The sequence below is a fragment of the Micrasema longulum genome, unplaced genomic scaffold (assembly GCF_059751315.1).
Source record: "Micrasema longulum isolate JH-2025_06_02 unplaced genomic scaffold, ASM5975131v1 h1tg000079l, whole genome shotgun sequence".
Taxonomy (NCBI): Eukaryota; Metazoa; Arthropoda; class Insecta; order Trichoptera; family Brachycentridae; genus Micrasema; species Micrasema longulum.
The window spans coordinates 106,173-124,408 of record NW_028277285.1 but is presented as its reverse complement, the minus strand read 5'-3'; the positions used below and the strand labels follow the sequence as shown (position 1 = coordinate 124,408).

Sequence of the window (18,236 nt, the reverse complement as noted above, 5' to 3'; positions counted from 1 at the left end):
ACGCTTGACTCACGCACGGAAGGTTCCGGGTTCGATTCCCGGTGAGAATTTTTATTCACCACTGTAATTGGGCCTCCTGGTCTGTTGTGGTGCAACAATAAATTTAAAATAAATAAATAAAATTAAAAAATGTTTATGGAAAATTAATTAAATTATTTTTTTTATATTTTAATTTATTCCAACAGAGAGGGAAAACATTGTTGATAAGTGAATATGGAAGTCTAGGCATTTACAGGGCTTATGACCAGTCGATGGCTAGTTTAAGTGGCTGCTTTACACACTGTGTAACATTCACCATTCTGTCCGTGTGGATGTTTAAACATGGGCAGAATGGTGAAATGAAGAACTTTTAAAAAAGGCAATATAGAAGTCCAGGCATCTACAGGGCTTATGATCTGTCATTGGCTGGTTTAAGTTGCCGCTTTACACACTGTGTAACATTCACCATTCTGCCCATGTTTAAACATCCACATTGCCTCAACTCTTCCATCCGTTGACTTTTGTGAAGTAAAAGAGCTGAAACCTTTATCACTTAAACCAGCCAATGACAGGTCATAAGCCCTGTAAGTGCCTAGACTTCCATATTCCCTTATCAACAATGTTTTCCCTGTCTGTTGAAATAAAATTAAATATGAATAACTCCCTAGGGAGGAATTCCAGCCAGTCTGCAAGCATTTGGACATACTCAAACTTTGTTGAAAATATTTTTTATTTAAATTTGTTTCTACAGAGAGGAAAAACATTTTTGCGAAGGAAATATGGAAGTCTAGGCAACTACAGGGTTTATGACCTGTCGATGGCTGGTTTGAGTGGCCGCTTTACGCACTGCAACATTCACCATTCTGCCTTTGTTTAAACGACCGCATTTCCTCAACCCTTCCATCTGTAGGCTTTTGTGAGGTAAAGGAGCTGAAACCTTTATCATGCGGGTGAGATTCATCCGGCTGAACCAATTCACCTACTGGGCAATGCCTGAAAACTATTTTCCAATTTTTTATACTCCTTCTTTTTCCTTAGGGACAAAATGCAGCCAGTCTGCAAGCATTTGGACATACTCAAAACTTTGTTGAATTAATTACCTGGTAAAAGAAGAAGTATAAAAAATTGGAAGTGTGGATGTTCAAACTTAGGCAGAATGGTGGATATTACAGTGTGTGTGAAGTGGGCAATTAAACCAGCCAATGACAGGTCATAAGGTCTGTCAATGCCTAGAATTCCATATTCCCTTCTCAAAAATGTTTTCCCTTTCTGTTGAAATAAATTTAAAGGCAATAATTAGTTCAGCCGGATGAATCTCACCCGCATGAGAAAGGTTTCGGCTCTTTTACTTCGCAAAAGTCAACAGACGAAAGAATTGAAGGATTAGATGTTCAAATATGGGCAGAATGGTGAATGTTACGGCAGGTCATAAGCCCTGTAAATGTCTAAACTTCCACATTCCCTTCTCAAAAATGTTTTCCCTGTCTGTTGCAACAAATTTAGATGATTAACTCTCTGGGGAGGATATCCAGCCAGTCTGCAGACATTTAGACACACTCAAAACATTGTTAATTTATCTCATCCTACAGCAGGTAAGGGGCTCGCGTCGGCGCTCTCTCATCCCCAGGCTTAACCGGCGGTCCCCCGAGGATTCTCCGATTCGGAGCATCGTCGAGGCTTAGTACCGAGATCAATAAATAATTTAATTGATAATAATTATCTTTAATTTCAAGAAAGATTTGTTCGCAAGATACTCAAAGATTAACCTTTAAATTAAAAATCAATTGAGGACTATTCTAAAAATGTGTTATTAATAATTTTAAAAAAAAATAAATGTGGATGCAACCAATCACAAAACATCATGCTGTTTCATGTACCTAATGGTGCATAGGGCTTTAAATTTAAACTCAAGATGAGGAAGTTCAGTGCTCCTGGAAATCTGATATAAAAATACGATATTTCGAGTCTGTCCAATTTTTTGTGGCAAAATACTTCGTTAAGATTAACAAATTACAACAGAGATAGAGACCTTTTTAGAGAAGCTTACGACCTGTTGTTGGCTGGTTTAAGTGGCCACTTTACACACTGTGTAACATTCGCCGTTTTGCCCATGTTTGAACGTCTGTATTTCTTCGATTCTTCCATCTGTTGATTTATTGGAAAATTGTTTTCAGGCGATCGGATGAATCTCTTGGCATCAATAAAGGTTTCAGCTCTTTAACTCCGCCAAAGTCAACAGACGGAAGAATTTAAGAAATACGTATGTTCAAACACAGACAAAATGGTGAATGTTACACAGCGTGTAAAGTGGTCTAAAGTTGCCTAGTAGGTGAATCGGTTACGCAGGATGAATCTCACCCGCATTATAAAGGTTTCGGCTCTTTTACTTCACAAAAGTCAATGGACAGAAGAGTTGAGGAAATGTGGATGTTTAAACATAGGCCTCTGCCTAGGTGAATGTTACACAGTGTGTACAGAGGCCACTTAAACCAGCCAATGACAGGTCATAAGCCCTGTAGATGCCTAGACTTCCATATTACCTTCTATAAGATGTTCTCCAAACCTATTGTAATTTGTTGATCTTAAGACTCCTTAGCAGTGAAATCTAGTCTTTTGTCTGCAAACATTTGGACAAACTCAAATTATTGTAAACGCCAATGGGTTTTCCGCACGTAATGGTGCATAGGGCTAATTTAAACTTAAATTAGACATAAAAATAGTTTTCTCAGCAAAAAACAGCAAATTCTGAGTTTTGAGAATAGGTGTCTCAGAAGAATCTCGGGTGTGCGATGGTTTGACTGAGAGTTGGCGGCCGATAGGATGCATCGAGGCTCTTTGTGGACACCATATGCTCCAACTATGGAGCGAACATGTAGTCATTAGACAAGCAAAAAATGATAGATTTTAAATCGGACGATGTAACATTCATACGCATAGAATTAGATAGACATAGAAGAACGGTTAAAAGGATCTACGATGCGAATGTTGATAGATGCAGAAAACGAGGAAGGCCGAGAAAGACATGACACGATCAAGCCCGTCAAATACATGGTCTTTGAAAGGGATGAAAATATAACTAAATGTGAGATCAGTGTGAACGGAGATATTCTGAATCAGGTAGGAGAATTTGTGTATATGGGAAGTATGTTTACTGGGGATGGAGAGGAGGGTGAGCGCCGGGAACAGGGTGACAGTGCACTGAAATCTACCTTGGCAAACAAATGTTTATCGCCGGAGGCTAAACTAGCCGTTCACAATGGAGTTCTAGTGCCGACTCTAATGTATGGAAGCGAAGTATGGAATTGGAAAAATTATGATGAAAGTAGGTTGAATGCAGTTGGAATGCGATCTCTCAGGCGAATGTGTGGTAAAACGATGTATGATAGGTGCACAAATGTCGAGATCCGTGAACTGTGTAAGGCTGAGACGCGCATCATCGACAGAATCAAGAAAGGGGCGCTGCGTCGGTTTGGATATGTAGAGCAAAAGGATCTACAATGCGAATGTTGATGGATGCAGAAAACGAGGAAGACCGAGGAAGACATGGCACGATCAAGCCCATCAATTACTTGAAGATGGACATGTCAAAAGTAGGAATAATCGACGTGCGTGCACGAGTAGATGTGCGAATGTTGAGAAAGCGAGATCGTCGCACATATATTTTACTTTTTGTGCTGTTACATGTTCACTTAATTGCCATGCTTACTACTTCTTTGCTCAATGTATTATTATTGCGTTTTTTTATTATTTTTTATTGTTAACTTTTTGAAATCATTCTTATATTGTTGAAATTCCATTCGTCGATGCGTTTTGTAGCTGCAAGACTTTTTGTGATGTTAGCTAGCATATTATGAAAGCGTTATCAACTATCAAATATCTAAATTTAGTAAATGGGGTCTAAAATTTCAACCGTCCATGCGCTCAGTAGCTGCAAGACTATTTTCTATTTTTATAAATTTGTTTTTTATTTCGTTTTTAAAAATGTCACTTAAACTCTTCATTGTCAAACAAAATGTTTAAAAATAAAAATGTAAATAGGGGCTAGATTTCTCACTGTCCATGCGCTCTGTAGCTGCAAGACGTGCTGTTATCTAGCTGCTATATATCATAATTGGAGACGAGGAACTAGAATTCCAACCGTCCATGCGCTCTAGCTGCAAGACGCGCTGGGATATTTATTTATTGTACAGCGCCCTTGAGGTGATTTTCACGAAAACGTCACTGTATAAATTATCCAAACATTATTATTATTATTGTTATTATCTTCTCTGCCTACCCTTATGGAGAAACGGCGTGATGCTTTGTTCGTTTGTAATATAAATTATATTTTTTGTGCGTATGTTTTGATAGCTCCTCAATAAGATACGAGTATAACATTGTCTGTTTTGAAATGCGTCATGAAAGATTAGATTATTATACAAGTAGCAATGAATGATTTGAAAGTTATATTTTTATTTCATTGCTGAAATTGTGAGTATTTCGATAACAAAGTTATGATTTTATTTGCTTAGCTAGTCAATATTACATTCTGTACAATTTATATTCTTTACACTTTTATATGCACATTTTTTTATTTTAATTTGTCAAGTCAAGCCATCTTAACAAGGATGATTGAGTGTTTTAAACATTTAAAAAAGATTAATGCAAGATTTAAGAATGGTGGCAAAAATGAGCGGCATAATTTTAACTGTCTTCTGTATGTCGATGATGCCGCGCTTCTTGCTGGCAGCGAAGGAGACCCGCAATTCTTGGTAACAAAAGTCTACGCTGTATGCGAGGGAAGCCATTTGCTAATGAACGTTGATAGATCCAAAGTGATGAAAGTATGACTAAATGTGAGATCAGCGTGAACGGAGATATTTTGGATCAGGTAGGAGAATTTGTGTATTTTATTATTTTTATTTAACTTTTTGTACATAATGTTATTTGTACATTGGCGGGCTTATTGCCAAATGGCAATTTCGTCCAACCAACCAGTGAAATGAAAGTTTTATTTTTGTAATTCAAGTTACAGAACATATTCGATAGAAAAAAATATTAAAAAGCTAAAGATATATAAAAATAGGAATAATCGTATTTGTTTGTAAATTACCTTAAATCAAAACTATTACTCAATGGGAAAAAGGAAAAAAGAGGAAAGAGGAAATGAGGAGAGATTGAGGAAGAGAAAGGAGATGTTTCTTCAGACGTGATTTAAACAGAGATAATGTAGTAACAGGGAACTACACTGGCTACGTTTTCCACAGAGGGTCGAATACAAACTCTGTTGGCTTATGTATAAGTCACTGCATAATTCGGCTCCGGAATATCTAAGGGAACTATGCATTCCAGATAAACTAGCTGACAGGCGTCTCACGCTTAGATCAGCTACGTCTACGGCGAGAGGAAAAGTTATTATACCTCTACGCAAACAGCGCACTAAATTTGGTGAGCGCGCATTTGCGGTCGCAGGCCCTACGGCATGGAATGCTCTCCCAGCAGAGGCACGAGGCTGCGAGAGTGAAGTGATGTTTCGGAGAAAACTTAAAACCCACTTGTTCTCTAAATCATTTGAATAAATCCGTAGCACGTGACAACAAAATAAATTATTTTAATTAAATTACAAATTTAAAAGCTTCAATTAAATTAACTTAACAATAGAATCACCGTGTAAAGCGCCCTTGAGGTATTTTATTACGAAAATGGCGCTTTATAAGTTATCCATAATTAATCTCTGATGGTGGATGGGAGATGATTCCACAGTCGAGCCGCGTGGACACTATATTATTTATTATTTATTTTATTTGGGGTTTTTACAGCTATTACATAAACAAAATAAGTAGAAAAATATTAACAAAAGTGGCCACTTAAACCAGCCATTGACAGGTCATAAGCCCTGTAGATGCCTAGACTTCTATATTACCTTCTCTTAAATGTTCTTCATCTCCGTTGTAATATGTTAATATGAACAGCTCCCCAGGGAGTTAACTCCAGTCCTTGTCTACAAAAATTTGGACAAACTCAAAGTATTGTTAACATTTTCTTGTATACCCACGAACAAGCCATGCCTTTGTGGGATTTTTGTCTACTATTTTTACTGTCAATATGTACTTCATTGCTATGTAAACATCCTTTATTTTTTAATGCTCTTTTTTACCTCTTATGTACATTGTAAAAAAAAATGCCAATGACGGGTCACGATCCCTGTAAATGCCTGACTTCTGTATTCCCTTCTTAAAAATGTTTGCCCCCTCGGTTGTGTCAAATTAAAAAATATTTTAGTTCACACAGCTGAATTTATTTATTTATTCAAAGTAACCTAACCTAACCTAACCTAACCTAACCTAACACCCATAATTATTCATATTTTTTCTGTTTCAGATTTGCTCTAAAATTGTACAAATCACCCGGCCATGAGTGCATGTGAGTAAAAATCCAACATTATTTTAATAAAGTCTTTGCAGACTACGTCGACTGAATTTCACGCCCTGATAAGGGTTTTACAGAAGTGCAGAATGTTCAAGAAAAGGAATATGGAAGTCTGGGCATGTACAGGACGTTTGACTTGTCATTGGTTCATGTGTCCACTTTTCGCGTTGTTTCACATTCACTGATCTGTCTATGTTAAAAACCCACATTTCTTAAATTCTTCCGTCTGTTGATTTTGTGAAGTCAAAGAGCCGAAACCCTTATTGCTCCGCAGCAAGATCCATCGTAACTCCCTAGGGCGCGAAATGCAGTATTTGTCTACAAACATTTGGATGAACTCAAATGTTGCTTCGTAGATCTCTTCGCCATTAACACGGTGTGGGATGAAGATGGACTAAAACAAAATAGCTACTTTTGTTGGGCAAATGTAAGAAAATAAGTCAAATTTGTACATATTTAAATTTATTTCAACAGAGAGGGAAAAAGTTTTTGAGATGGGAATATGGAAGTCTAGGCATTTACAGGGCTTATGTGGATGTTCAAACATGGGCAGAATGGTGAATGTTACACAGTGTGTAAAGTGGCCACTTAAACCAGCCTATGACAGGTCATAAGCCCTGTAAATGCCTAGACTTCCATATTCCCATCTCAAAAACTTTTTCCCTCTCTGTTGAAATAAATTTAAATATGAACAACTCCCTAGGGAGGAAATCCAGCCAGTCTGCAAGCATTTGGACATAATCAAACATTGTTGATAATTATTTCATTTATTAGGAATTCTAATTACTTTGCTTTTGCTTTCTAAAGTGGTTATTTTAAACTAAATACAACACAAAAATAATAGACCAATCAGAGGAGCAAATTATTACTGTGAAGACTCCACACTAGAGCAGGCCGATGATGTATGAAGTTTTTTATTTTTTTAAACACCAAAATGAAAGGGGTCTAAAAAGTTGCATTTTGGATCACATTGAACGTAAAAATTATTTTAAAAAATATCCCATACTACTTTTGGCCCTCAAACGAGGTTTGAAGTTTACCACTATCTGAACATTTTGTTAATTATCTATATTGATAAAATTATTTTATTGTTGGTAGACATAATTTAATCGCATTGCAAATTCGAACACGTTTTAAAACTACCGAAACGCAAAAAGTTTACACTCCCCGGAACTGATTCCGTCGAGCGCCTGGCTAATATTGACGAAAACAACGGCTCATTAAAACAACGCTACCCATTTATTACAAAACAAAGTGCAACTCACGCCTTTAGATGCTTATTTAATAGGTTTTAATACACATTATAAAATTTTATTGGTCTGATTTTCTTACTTAAATACGAAATGACAGCCGGTTTAACGCAAATTAATTATTTTTTTGAAAATTTTAAGCTCTGGCTGAGAGCCAGAAGTAGTATCGAATATTTTTGCATTCCGAGTAATCCAATTCCACACTAAGACGGAGACTCGTCTTTCAGTGAGTCTGGAGCAGCTGCTGCAGCAGTACGCGAGCCTGTCGCACGAGGTGAAGTGCGCGTGCGGCGACTACCTGCGCCCGCCCATCCGCCTGTGCGCGTCGGGGCACGGCTGCTGCGCGCGCTGCCGGCGCGCCGTCAAGCGCTGCCCCACCTGTCAGGTACTGTAACCCGCCTTGCGAGACATGTCCAGTGCCTCGATTATGAACGCTATCTTCATATGTATATATCGTGACGGTATACTTAACTTCTGTCCTATCTGTATCTTACCTCAGTATTTATTTTATTTATTCATATTTTAGGCTTACAAACAATAATTAATAATAAAAATAATGTGACCTCACTGGGGTTTCTCGTGCCGAGGACACTTAACAATATATTTTTTTTAAATTACATTTGAGAATAAATAAAGAAGACTAACTTAAAAAAACGAAGATAATTAACAAATATTTAGACAGTTTAAAAAACAAGATATGTAATATGTTTATGTACATCTATATTATTTATATTACAAAACACACAATGAAAATAACAAATACCTAACATAAGCTATACACTTGTGGAGCAGTTGATTCAATATTGGTTTGGGCGAATGAGACAATCCATTTTACTTCTACCTAGCTCCACTATCCATTTTTTTATAGCCTTTTTAAACATTTTCTCGTTACTAATTGTATTAATATATAGTGGACGTAGGTTATAGATTTTAATTGAATAATACTCAAAATCCCTTTGTTTGAAAGTGGTTTTAGTTTGTATTTGTTTAAGTTGTCTATGTGTTGAGAATCTAGTGATTATATTATTTGTATGTGATGTATTGTGGGGGTTATGTCTTTCATTTGAGTAAGAGTAGTTTTTGAATCTGTAAGTGAGTATTGTTTTAGCGTATAATTGCTTTGGTGTCATAAGTTGTGATTTGAGGAATATTTCTTCAGTAGATGTCTGTATCGGGACTCTGAGTATTATTTTAACAGTGGATTTTTGTGCAACAAATACACTATTTAAAACTGTGTCACTCGCACCACCCCAACCGATTATACCGTACTCCAAAATTAATGGTGGGAAGAATCGAATTAAAATAATCGAATTATTCGATTATTAAAAAGATCGAGACAATTCGAAATGCTTACAACTAATCGAGTTCATTCGTACTAATCGGAAAAATAATCGAGATATCTCTAGTGAATTCATTCGAAATGGTTTTCCGAGGCAATCGAGATATGAATTCGGACTTGACATTTCGAGACAATCGAAATATGATTTCGGACTTGAGATTTCGAGACAATCGAAATATGATTTCGGACTTGAGATTTCGAGACAATCGAAATATGATTTCGGACTTGACATTTCGAGACAATCGAAATATGATTTCGGACTTGAGATTTCGAGACAATCGAAATATGATTTCGGACTTGACATTTCGAGACAATCGAAATATGATTTCGGACTTGAGATTTCGAGACAATCGAAATATGATTTCGGACTTGAAATTTCGAGAAAATTGAAATAAGATTTCGATCTTGACATTTCGAGACAATCGAAATATGATTTCGGACTCGAGATTTCGAGACAATCGTAATATGATTTCGATCTTGACATTTCGAGACAATCGAAATTAGATTTCGATCTTGGCATTTCGAGACAATCGAAAAAAGATTTCGATCTTGGCATTTCGAGACAATCGAAATAAGATTTCGGACATGACATTTCGAGACAATCGAAATAAGGTTTCGATCTTGACATTTCGAGACAGTCGAAATAAGATTTCGATCTTGACATTTCGAGACAATCGAAATAAGATTTCGGACATGACATTTCGAGACAATCGAAATAAGGTTTCGATCTTGACATTTCAAGACAGTCGAAATAAGATTTCGATCTTGGCATTTCGAGACAATCGAAATAATATTTCGATCTTGGCATTTCGAGACAATCGAAATAAGATTTCGATCTTGACATTTCGAGACAATCGAAATCAGATTTCGATCTTGGCATTTCGAGACAATCGAAATAAGATTTCGATCTTGACATTTCGAGACAATCGAAATCAGATTTCGATCTTGACATTTCGAGACAATCGAAATATGATTTCGATCTTGGCATTTCGAGACAATCGAAATAAGATTTCGATCTTGACATTTCGAGACAATCGAAATAAGATTTCGGACATGACATTTCGAGACAATCGAAATATGATTTCGATCTTGACATTTCGAGACAATCGAAATATGATTTGGATCTTGACATTTCGAGACAATCGAAATAAGATTTCGGACATGACATTTCGAGACAATCGAAATAAGGTTTCGATCTTGACATTTCGAGACAGTCGAAATAAGATTTCGATCTTGGCATTTCGAGACAATCGAAATAATATTTTGATCTTGGCATTTCGAGACAATCGAAATAAGATTTCGATCTTGACATTTCGAGACAATCGAAATAAGATTTTGATCTTGACATTTCGAGACAATCGAAATAAGATTTCGATCTTGACATTTCGAGACAATCGAAATAAGATTTCGATCTTGACATTTCGAGACAATCGAAATAAGATTTCGATCTTGACATTTCGAGACAATCGAAATAAGATTTCGATCTTGACATTTCGAGACAATCGAAATAAGATTTCGATCTTGACATTTCGAGACAATCGAAATCAGATTTCGATCTTGACATTTCGAGATAATCGAAATCAGATTTCGATCTTGACATTTCGAGATAATCGAAATATGATTTCGGACTTGACATTTCGAGACAATCGAGCTGTGAATTCTGACATGTGGATAAACATTCACAACTTTTAACATTTTTGTGTGTCGTATCATCAGCACTATGATTTTAATTTTGATTTTATTTTGAAATTACTCTGCGTGTGACGTATTAAGTTCACGTCTGTTAGTTTGTTTTCCGGAAATGGGATAACTATCATCGTCATAATCATTCCCTTTCCACACCTAATGGTGCATAGGGCACTGTATTGGTAAACCAATCGCAGCGTATTTTGATCATTTTGTGTTACATGAAGGTCAGATGATTAGTCTTACGCTTCAGGTACCAGTCCAGGTACTACGAAATATTCTAGTGTGAAAACAGCGTGCCAGGCGGACTAATTTCAAAATGTCAATACTTTGAAAAATCATAGCAATGATGACAGTATAAAATTTTTAAAGCCACTGAATTTCGTCGTTTGAGGGCTTCACCAGCTCGCGCTTTGCTCTGCAGGAAGAGTTCACCGAGACCCGCAGCGTGGCCCTGGAGGCCGTGGTGGACAAGCTGCGCTTCCCGTGTCCCCACCTCGGCTGCGCGGAGACCAGCACCCTCCAGGACCTGGACGCCCACACCGAGGACTGCAGCATGCGCCCCACGGGCTGCTTCATGGCCAAGGTCTACGGTGAGCATCTATCGTGGAACGTCTAACCCTCTTTTTGTGACATGTATTTTATTTCATTTTTCATTTTTATTTGCAACTAGCGGACCTGAAAGACGTCGTTCTGCTTGAACGTTGGCTCGCCTTCTATTAGCTGGTTAAACAAACGTTTTTTCATAAATAAGGAGCTATTTATATATTCATAATAAGGGTTAGTTTTTCATTTTTTCTCCTCGTGTGATTGGCTTAGAGTCCTCGTCGTGCTCAAATCAAAATTGTGCAAAAATTGCTGCTCAGTACCATAATCCAGGGAGAAAATACGTGTTAATTAAGAAAATGCATACCGCGATTTACCCTGAGCCTTATAAAATTATGACCCTCAACCCGGGCCACACGCGAATTCAGTCATTCTTTAATCGCCAGCCGTGTTTTGACGCGAGCTTGACATTTAATTCGAAACCAAAATAAATGAAAAGTAAAATTCCTGATTGTACCTAGGTACTGGTTCATGATTGAATTCCAAAACTAAATAAGTATTGTACTAAAATATTTAATTTAATTAGGTACCTAGGTACCTTGATTGTACTAGGTACTAGGCAAGAATTTAATTAGGTAAGTACGTACCTAGGTTTATTGTTGAATTTCAAATTATACAATTATTAATTTTCAAATATTGAATTCTTTTTGCAAATGTCAAACTCTGCGCTAATTACCAACAGTGGTGCATTTTTGTGAAAGAATCCGTTTTTCAAAAATGTATCAAATGTCAGTTAAAATTATTTAAGCATTACTCAAAATCTACCAAAATAAATTCCATACGTAGAAATTAAGATAAGGTAGATAAATCGATTCAGTATCCATTAAAAATAATTGATGTTTGTAAACGATAAAATACAAACTTTTTTTAAGATATTATTATTTACAAACATATTGAAGATAGTATTATTTACAAACCTAAGCAAACAATCGGGTTGTGGTCCTGTGGCTAGTGTCTCGGACTCACGGACCGAAGGTCCGTGGTTCGAATCCCACTCTACCCCAACTCGATTCCATTTTCTAATAGTGAGTTATTTACTTCTCTCGTTGAAAATGACCCTCAAAATTAAATATTTGGGTAAATCATAAGAACGCAAATATTTCTTTTTAAAAAAAATAAAAAAAATAAATAAAAAAAATCGCATGTAAATTGATCTAGTAGTTATTGAGTCTATAAAGGATAAACATTATATATAAATTTATTCTCAATACAAAATATACACATCAGATTGATTAAATAGGAAAGAGAAGAGAAAAAATAGTCATGTCAAATGAACTTACATATTTAAATTTGTTGCAACAGAGAAGGAAAACATTTTTGAGAAGGGAATATGGAAGTATAGGCATTTACAGGGCTTATTTATGACTTGTCATTGGCCACTTTACAAACGGTGTAACATTCACCATTCTGCCTATGTTTGAACATTCAAGTTTCCACAACTCTTCCATCTGTTGACTTTTGTGAAGTAAAAGAGCTTAATAAAAATTTGGAAAATTTTATTTCTTTGCTAATGTCATTAATAAATATTGTAAACAACATTGATCCTAAATTAGACCCCTGGGGCACTCCCGAGGAGGTTTGACAAGCAGCAGATTGATAGAGCCCATATGACACATACTGCTTTCGATCTATAAGATAGCTTGAGAAAAATCTCAGAAGAGTGTCACTGAGGCCAAGCTTATGAAGTTTGCTTTTGAGCTGATGAACCTACTTTATCAAACGCTTTTGAGAAGCCGTTGTACGAGCAGTCTTCCTGAGTACCTTTGCCAAGTGATTTGTGTCCAAATTCGAAAATAGCATCAAATTTGCGATGGCTGAGCACCCCGACCGAAATCCATGCTGTCCATTTGTTATGAATTGCTCTATTTTGGGATTGATAAAATGGTGTATTGACCACTGAAATAGTGCATATATGAATGTGGAAGAAGCTAGGAATGTGTAACAGGGGCTGTCCCCTGTGGGAGGGGAAATGGCCTGATGGTAGTTTCGATCACTACAGATCATAAGCCCTATAAATGCTCATACTGCCATATCCCTCCCCTTTTTTGCCATGGATACATCAGTACTCATATAGCCTTCGATATGATCTTTCACTAATGTTACGCCCCCAGCGGACGGGTGTGACTGGGTGGGCCTGGCCGCGGACTGGCTCGTGCACTGCGAGAGCGCGCACGCGGCGCGCGTGACGGCCCACTCCTGCGCGGCCTTCAGCGGGCCGGCCCTGCCCCAGCGCGGGCCCGTCGTGCGCTACCACCTCCTCAAGTGCTACAGGAGAGTGTTCAACGTGTACCAGATCTACGACTCCAAATCAGGTACGTACCGTTCACTTTCATTCCTCTTCTTGGTCTGCGCTACTCTCATCTTCAGCAGCCGGGACAGCCGCTTGTTGGATTTACTCCCCTTGGGTTCGAACCGGCAGTAGGGTCGCGGTGAGTCACATTTTGCTGGAGGCTGTGATTGTATAAAATGCTGCAATCGCCCAGTTGCATTCCACCGGCAACACTACTGACTAGTCCAACTCGTTAGCGTCCACGTCGCGAACCCCGGGCAATGGGATCACACTCTTATAAGTTACCGCTATCGGTGCGATCACAGCAGATAACGAGAGGATGAAAGGCGAGTTTCTAGCGCCTTCAAACCAGAACCTACCAGCTAAGGGAAGGTAACCCCGACAGAAAAATCCACCAGAGAAGGCAACGGAAAACCACTCTGATTATCTTTTCCCAGGAACCAGGATTGGCATGGGTCAGCCGTTCTTGAATATATTTTGCTACATAGTTTGTGTTATTTTTGCTTAGTTTCTTGTGATAAAAAATAAACGGGAATTTCTCATTTGAAATGCCCGCGCTGCACAAATCGTTATTCAGCCCAGGTTGGCAGCACTGTTTTTGACAATCTGTCAAAGTTTGACGGCGATCGGATACTCAGTAGCCTGTCAGCGTCCGTTTGAGTGAGTCCAAAAATTGCTGCGTGGCGATTTTTACAATGGATACAAATTTGAACAACAAGCGTGCCTCAAATTTTGTGTTGCCAATGAAATTTCGTGTGCCGAATCATTGAAAATGTTGAATAAAGCCTTTAGAGAATCGTGTATGTCGAAAACACGGGCATACGAATGGTATAAGAGGTTTAAAGACGTTCGTAAATACTTAGATGAAGATTAACAATATCGAATTGGCAAAGCAAATCGTATTGAAAAATTGATGCGCACCAATCCGAGAGCTCGCTATGTTATTGAGCATCTCATCATTGAGATGTTTTGGGAATGAAACGCGTCACTGCCCCCCTCGTCCCCAAAACACTGAAGGAATGTGTGGATTTTACACCACGATAAAACGCCGTCTCATACAGCGGTGATTGTTTCGGAGTTTTCAGACAAAAATTCGACTAATCTCATCAGCCCTGTGTTCTCAAGACAGGCCCTGTCTGACTTTGTCCTTTTCCCAATACTAAAATTGCCACTAAGAGGAACGCGCTTTAAGGCGATTGATGCCATTGTATGGATGGGTGCGCGTGAATTGATTGAGGTAAAATGAGAAAGATGGATTACAATTGAAGTTATTATTATCAATTGAGTAGATACACACGAGTTACATCCTTACAACTTTGTACAGAAGGAATTTACAATGGCGACCACTCGTGAGGAGCTGGTGGACGGGCGACACGAAACGCCAAGATGAAATATGCATATTCTTTCGCTGCACGACGTTTAATTACTTGTCCGAGCTGACGTTGCGTCGGGTTACGCATTGCGGGCCAGAACGGTGTTCGGCCCTGTCAACTTTACGGCTTGATGGTAATGACCTCCACACCATAAAAGAGAATTGGCTGCAAGAGCTTAAGGCCATGACTTTGCAGGCCTATGAAAAGTGCATGGACGATTGGATTAAGCAACAATATTTTGAGTTTGTCCAAATTTTTGCAGACAAGGACTGGATTCAACTCCCTGGGGAGCTGTTAACATTAACATATTATAACAGAGATGAAGAACATTTAAGAGAAGGCAATGTAGAAGTCTAGGCATCTACAGGGCTTATGACCTGTCATTGGCTGATTTACACACTGTGTAACATTCACCATTCTCGCCCATGTTTAAACATCCACATTTCTTCAACTCTTCCACCTGTTGACTTCTGTGAAGTAGAGCTGAAACCTTTATTTATGCGGGTGAGATTCATTTAGATGAATTATTTCACCTATATACTAGACTAGGCAACGCCTGCAAATTTTATTTTTTCAATTACTATACTTCCTCATGGACCAGGTGGATTTATCAACAATATTTTGAGTTTGTCCAAATTTTTGCAGACAAGACTGGATTCAACTCCCTGGGGAGCTGTTGCAGCTGAACATTAACATATTACAACAGAGATGAAGAATATTTACAGGTCATAAGCCATAAGACAGGTCATAAGCCCTGTAGATGCCTAGACTTCTATATTGCCTTCTCTTAAATGTTCTTCATCTCTGTTGTAATATGTTAATTGGATTAAGCGTTGGCAGCAATGTATTGTTGCAAATGGCGAGTATTTTAAAGGGGATAAAAATAAATTGATCGAAAATTCAAATTTTGTGTTTTTTTGCCAAATTTCTGTTTATTTTTTTATTATAAAGTACGTAATAAATATGTATGTACATTGCAGGCAAAATGATGTGGTCTGTCGTGATGACGGGAGACACAGAAGAGGAGGAACCTCACCAGTTCTACTTTGACCTGGAGCTCTACAACCCGGATGACCCAACAAGGAAAATAAGCTTTAGGTATGAATGGATTATCTTTACCAGCATCGGGACCATCGTCGACCGTTTTCTAACTTAGCTGTTTGACTGAGACTTCTGCCTCAGTCAAACAGCCCTTCGGCCATAGAATTAAAAAATAGTCCAGAAACCGCACACGCGCATCAATCAGAAGGCGACTAAACTACTTTTAAAGGAGTAGTTTTACGTTTTGACCCATTTGTTTCTTTGTAGACGTCGCGCAGTACGCAACTCCTGATTTTAATTCAACTATGCCGTGTTGCGTCGTTTTAAAGTATAGAAATACTACTTGGGATCAAAATGAAACAGGGTGGGATCACATTTTATGTGTAAGTAGCAAATGCATTACTTATTTTTTTATTATTTTTCCATCTGTCAGATTGTCAAAGAAAACAAAATGGACATTTTGTTAGTGTTGCCAGGGTAGCCATATTTTTACGCTACTTTGAGAGAACAAATGGAAATTGGACCTCTCGGATTGAACAACGCCGTGGTGCACATCTGACCGACATTATCTTTAAATTATCAAATACTATTTAACATGACTGAAAAATATCGAAATTAGAGCAGAATGCAAGGCTGAGTTAAGCATTATCGACAAAATTAAGAAAGGTCTTTTGCGATGGTTCGGTCATGTGGAGCGAATGAATGATGAAAGAACGGCTAAAAAGATTTATGATGCGAATGTGTCTGGTTGTAGAAGTCGAGGAAGGCCGAGAAAGACATGGCATGATCAAGTACAACAAATTCTTGAATGTGGTCATGTGAAAAGTCGGAATAATCGACGTGCGTGCATGAGAAGATGTATGAATGTGAAGGAAGCAAAGGAAGTGTGCCAGGACAGAGTGGTGTGGCGTTCTATCCTCTCTGCCTACCCCTCCGGGGAAATGGTGTGATGGTTAGTTAGTTAGAAAAATATCTGTTTTATTGAATTTTATTGAAAGATTGTTCTATTTTTTAAGTTCAAAGTTCATTAATTCAATTAATCTTATTAAAAGACCTACCTACAAATAAATTTACTACCCTGGCAACACTAACGAAATGTCCATTTTGATTTCTTCATCAATCTGACAGATGGAAAAATAATTCAATTTTTAAGTAATGCATTAGCTTCTTACATATGAAAGTGACCCCATTCTGTTTCTTTAAGATCCTAGCAGTATTTCTACACTTTAAAAGGACACAACACGACATAGTTGAATTCAAATCAGGAGTTGCGTACTGAGCGACGTCTACAAAGAGATTAATGGGTCAAAACGTAAACCTACTAATTTATGAGTAGTTTAGTCACCTTCTGTTTGACGCTCGTATGCAGTTTCTGGACTATTCTTAATTCTATGTGTACATCGTTGTATGAGAATGATTGTGTTTGCAGACAGTCGTGCAAGAACGGTAACGACCTGGACATCCTGGACTCCAACCAGAACGTGCTGCTTCCTCTGGAGCAGGTGCTGTACATGCTGGACGGTGAGAAGAACCTACACTTCCGTCTGCTGGTCAGCGAGATGAAGAGTCTCCGGGACGATGCCAACAAAGATTCGCCCGACCTTCCCATGTAGCCCGGCCGTTATCAGCGGCGTTAATTTCATTTTTTAAATGATTTAATACGTCATTTACAAGTACAATTTTTAGTGAATAAAAAAACGAGCCGTCATGCCGCTCCGCCGTGGGGGTAGACAGAGAGGATAGAACGCTGTATCGCTCTGTCTTGGCATACAGACCAATATCAACTGTCTGGTTAGATGTTTTTAACTCTGCAGTAACGTCTATTTTTACTTTATTTATTTATAATTTAACACGACATTGTCATTGTAGTGATAGCTAAAACAAAAAAAATTGTCATAGAAAAACGAATAAAACAAACTGCATCACAAAACTGTGTATTTGTTTTTAAATGACGCAAACACCACTTTAAAAATTAACCAATCGCGCAACTTTCAACCTCCTAGCCCCTCCCTTTCCTAACTGCCACCCCCACAGATTCTGCAACATATCCCTAAATATTATTAACCTAATTTTAGTGCATGTTTGGGCAAGGTGGTGTTTTTTTTTATTTTTAAGAAATAGAAATACTTGAGTTCTTGTTAACATCGTCGTGTCGTGCTCGTGGTGCAGTGGTCAGCGCGTTTTCCTACCATACAAGAAATCTCGGATTCGATTTTCCGACATGGTTGAGATGAAATACGAGTATTAATTTTAAAAGGTATTTT

General features: G+C 37.9%; 1 protein-coding gene across 2 annotated transcripts in view; it reads left to right on the top strand.

Annotated features, from left to right (window-relative positions):
• Positions 1-17,902, top strand: part of LOC148284902 (uncharacterized) — a 29,363-nt gene extending 11,461 nt beyond the window's left edge. The window contains exons 1-7 of one of the 2 annotated variants that reach the window (XM_088233238.1): positions 4,368-4,449; positions 6,340-6,381; positions 7,865-8,022; positions 11,087-11,255; positions 13,380-13,580; positions 15,912-16,029; positions 17,402-17,902. In XM_088233238.1, the coding sequence (XP_088089364.1) occupies positions 6,372-6,381; positions 7,865-8,022; positions 11,087-11,255; positions 13,380-13,580; positions 15,912-16,029; positions 17,402-17,585 (840 nt within the window). In that variant the 5' untranslated portion in view covers positions 4,368-4,449; positions 6,340-6,371 and the 3' untranslated portion in view covers positions 17,586-17,902. Of the gene's footprint in view, positions 1-4,367; positions 4,450-6,339; positions 6,382-7,864; positions 8,023-11,086; positions 11,256-13,379; positions 13,581-15,911; positions 16,030-17,401 lie in introns of those variants that run through there. The other variant, XM_088233248.1, reaches the window with a different exon arrangement.
• The last annotated feature ends 334 nt before the right edge of the window (positions 17,903-18,236 follow it).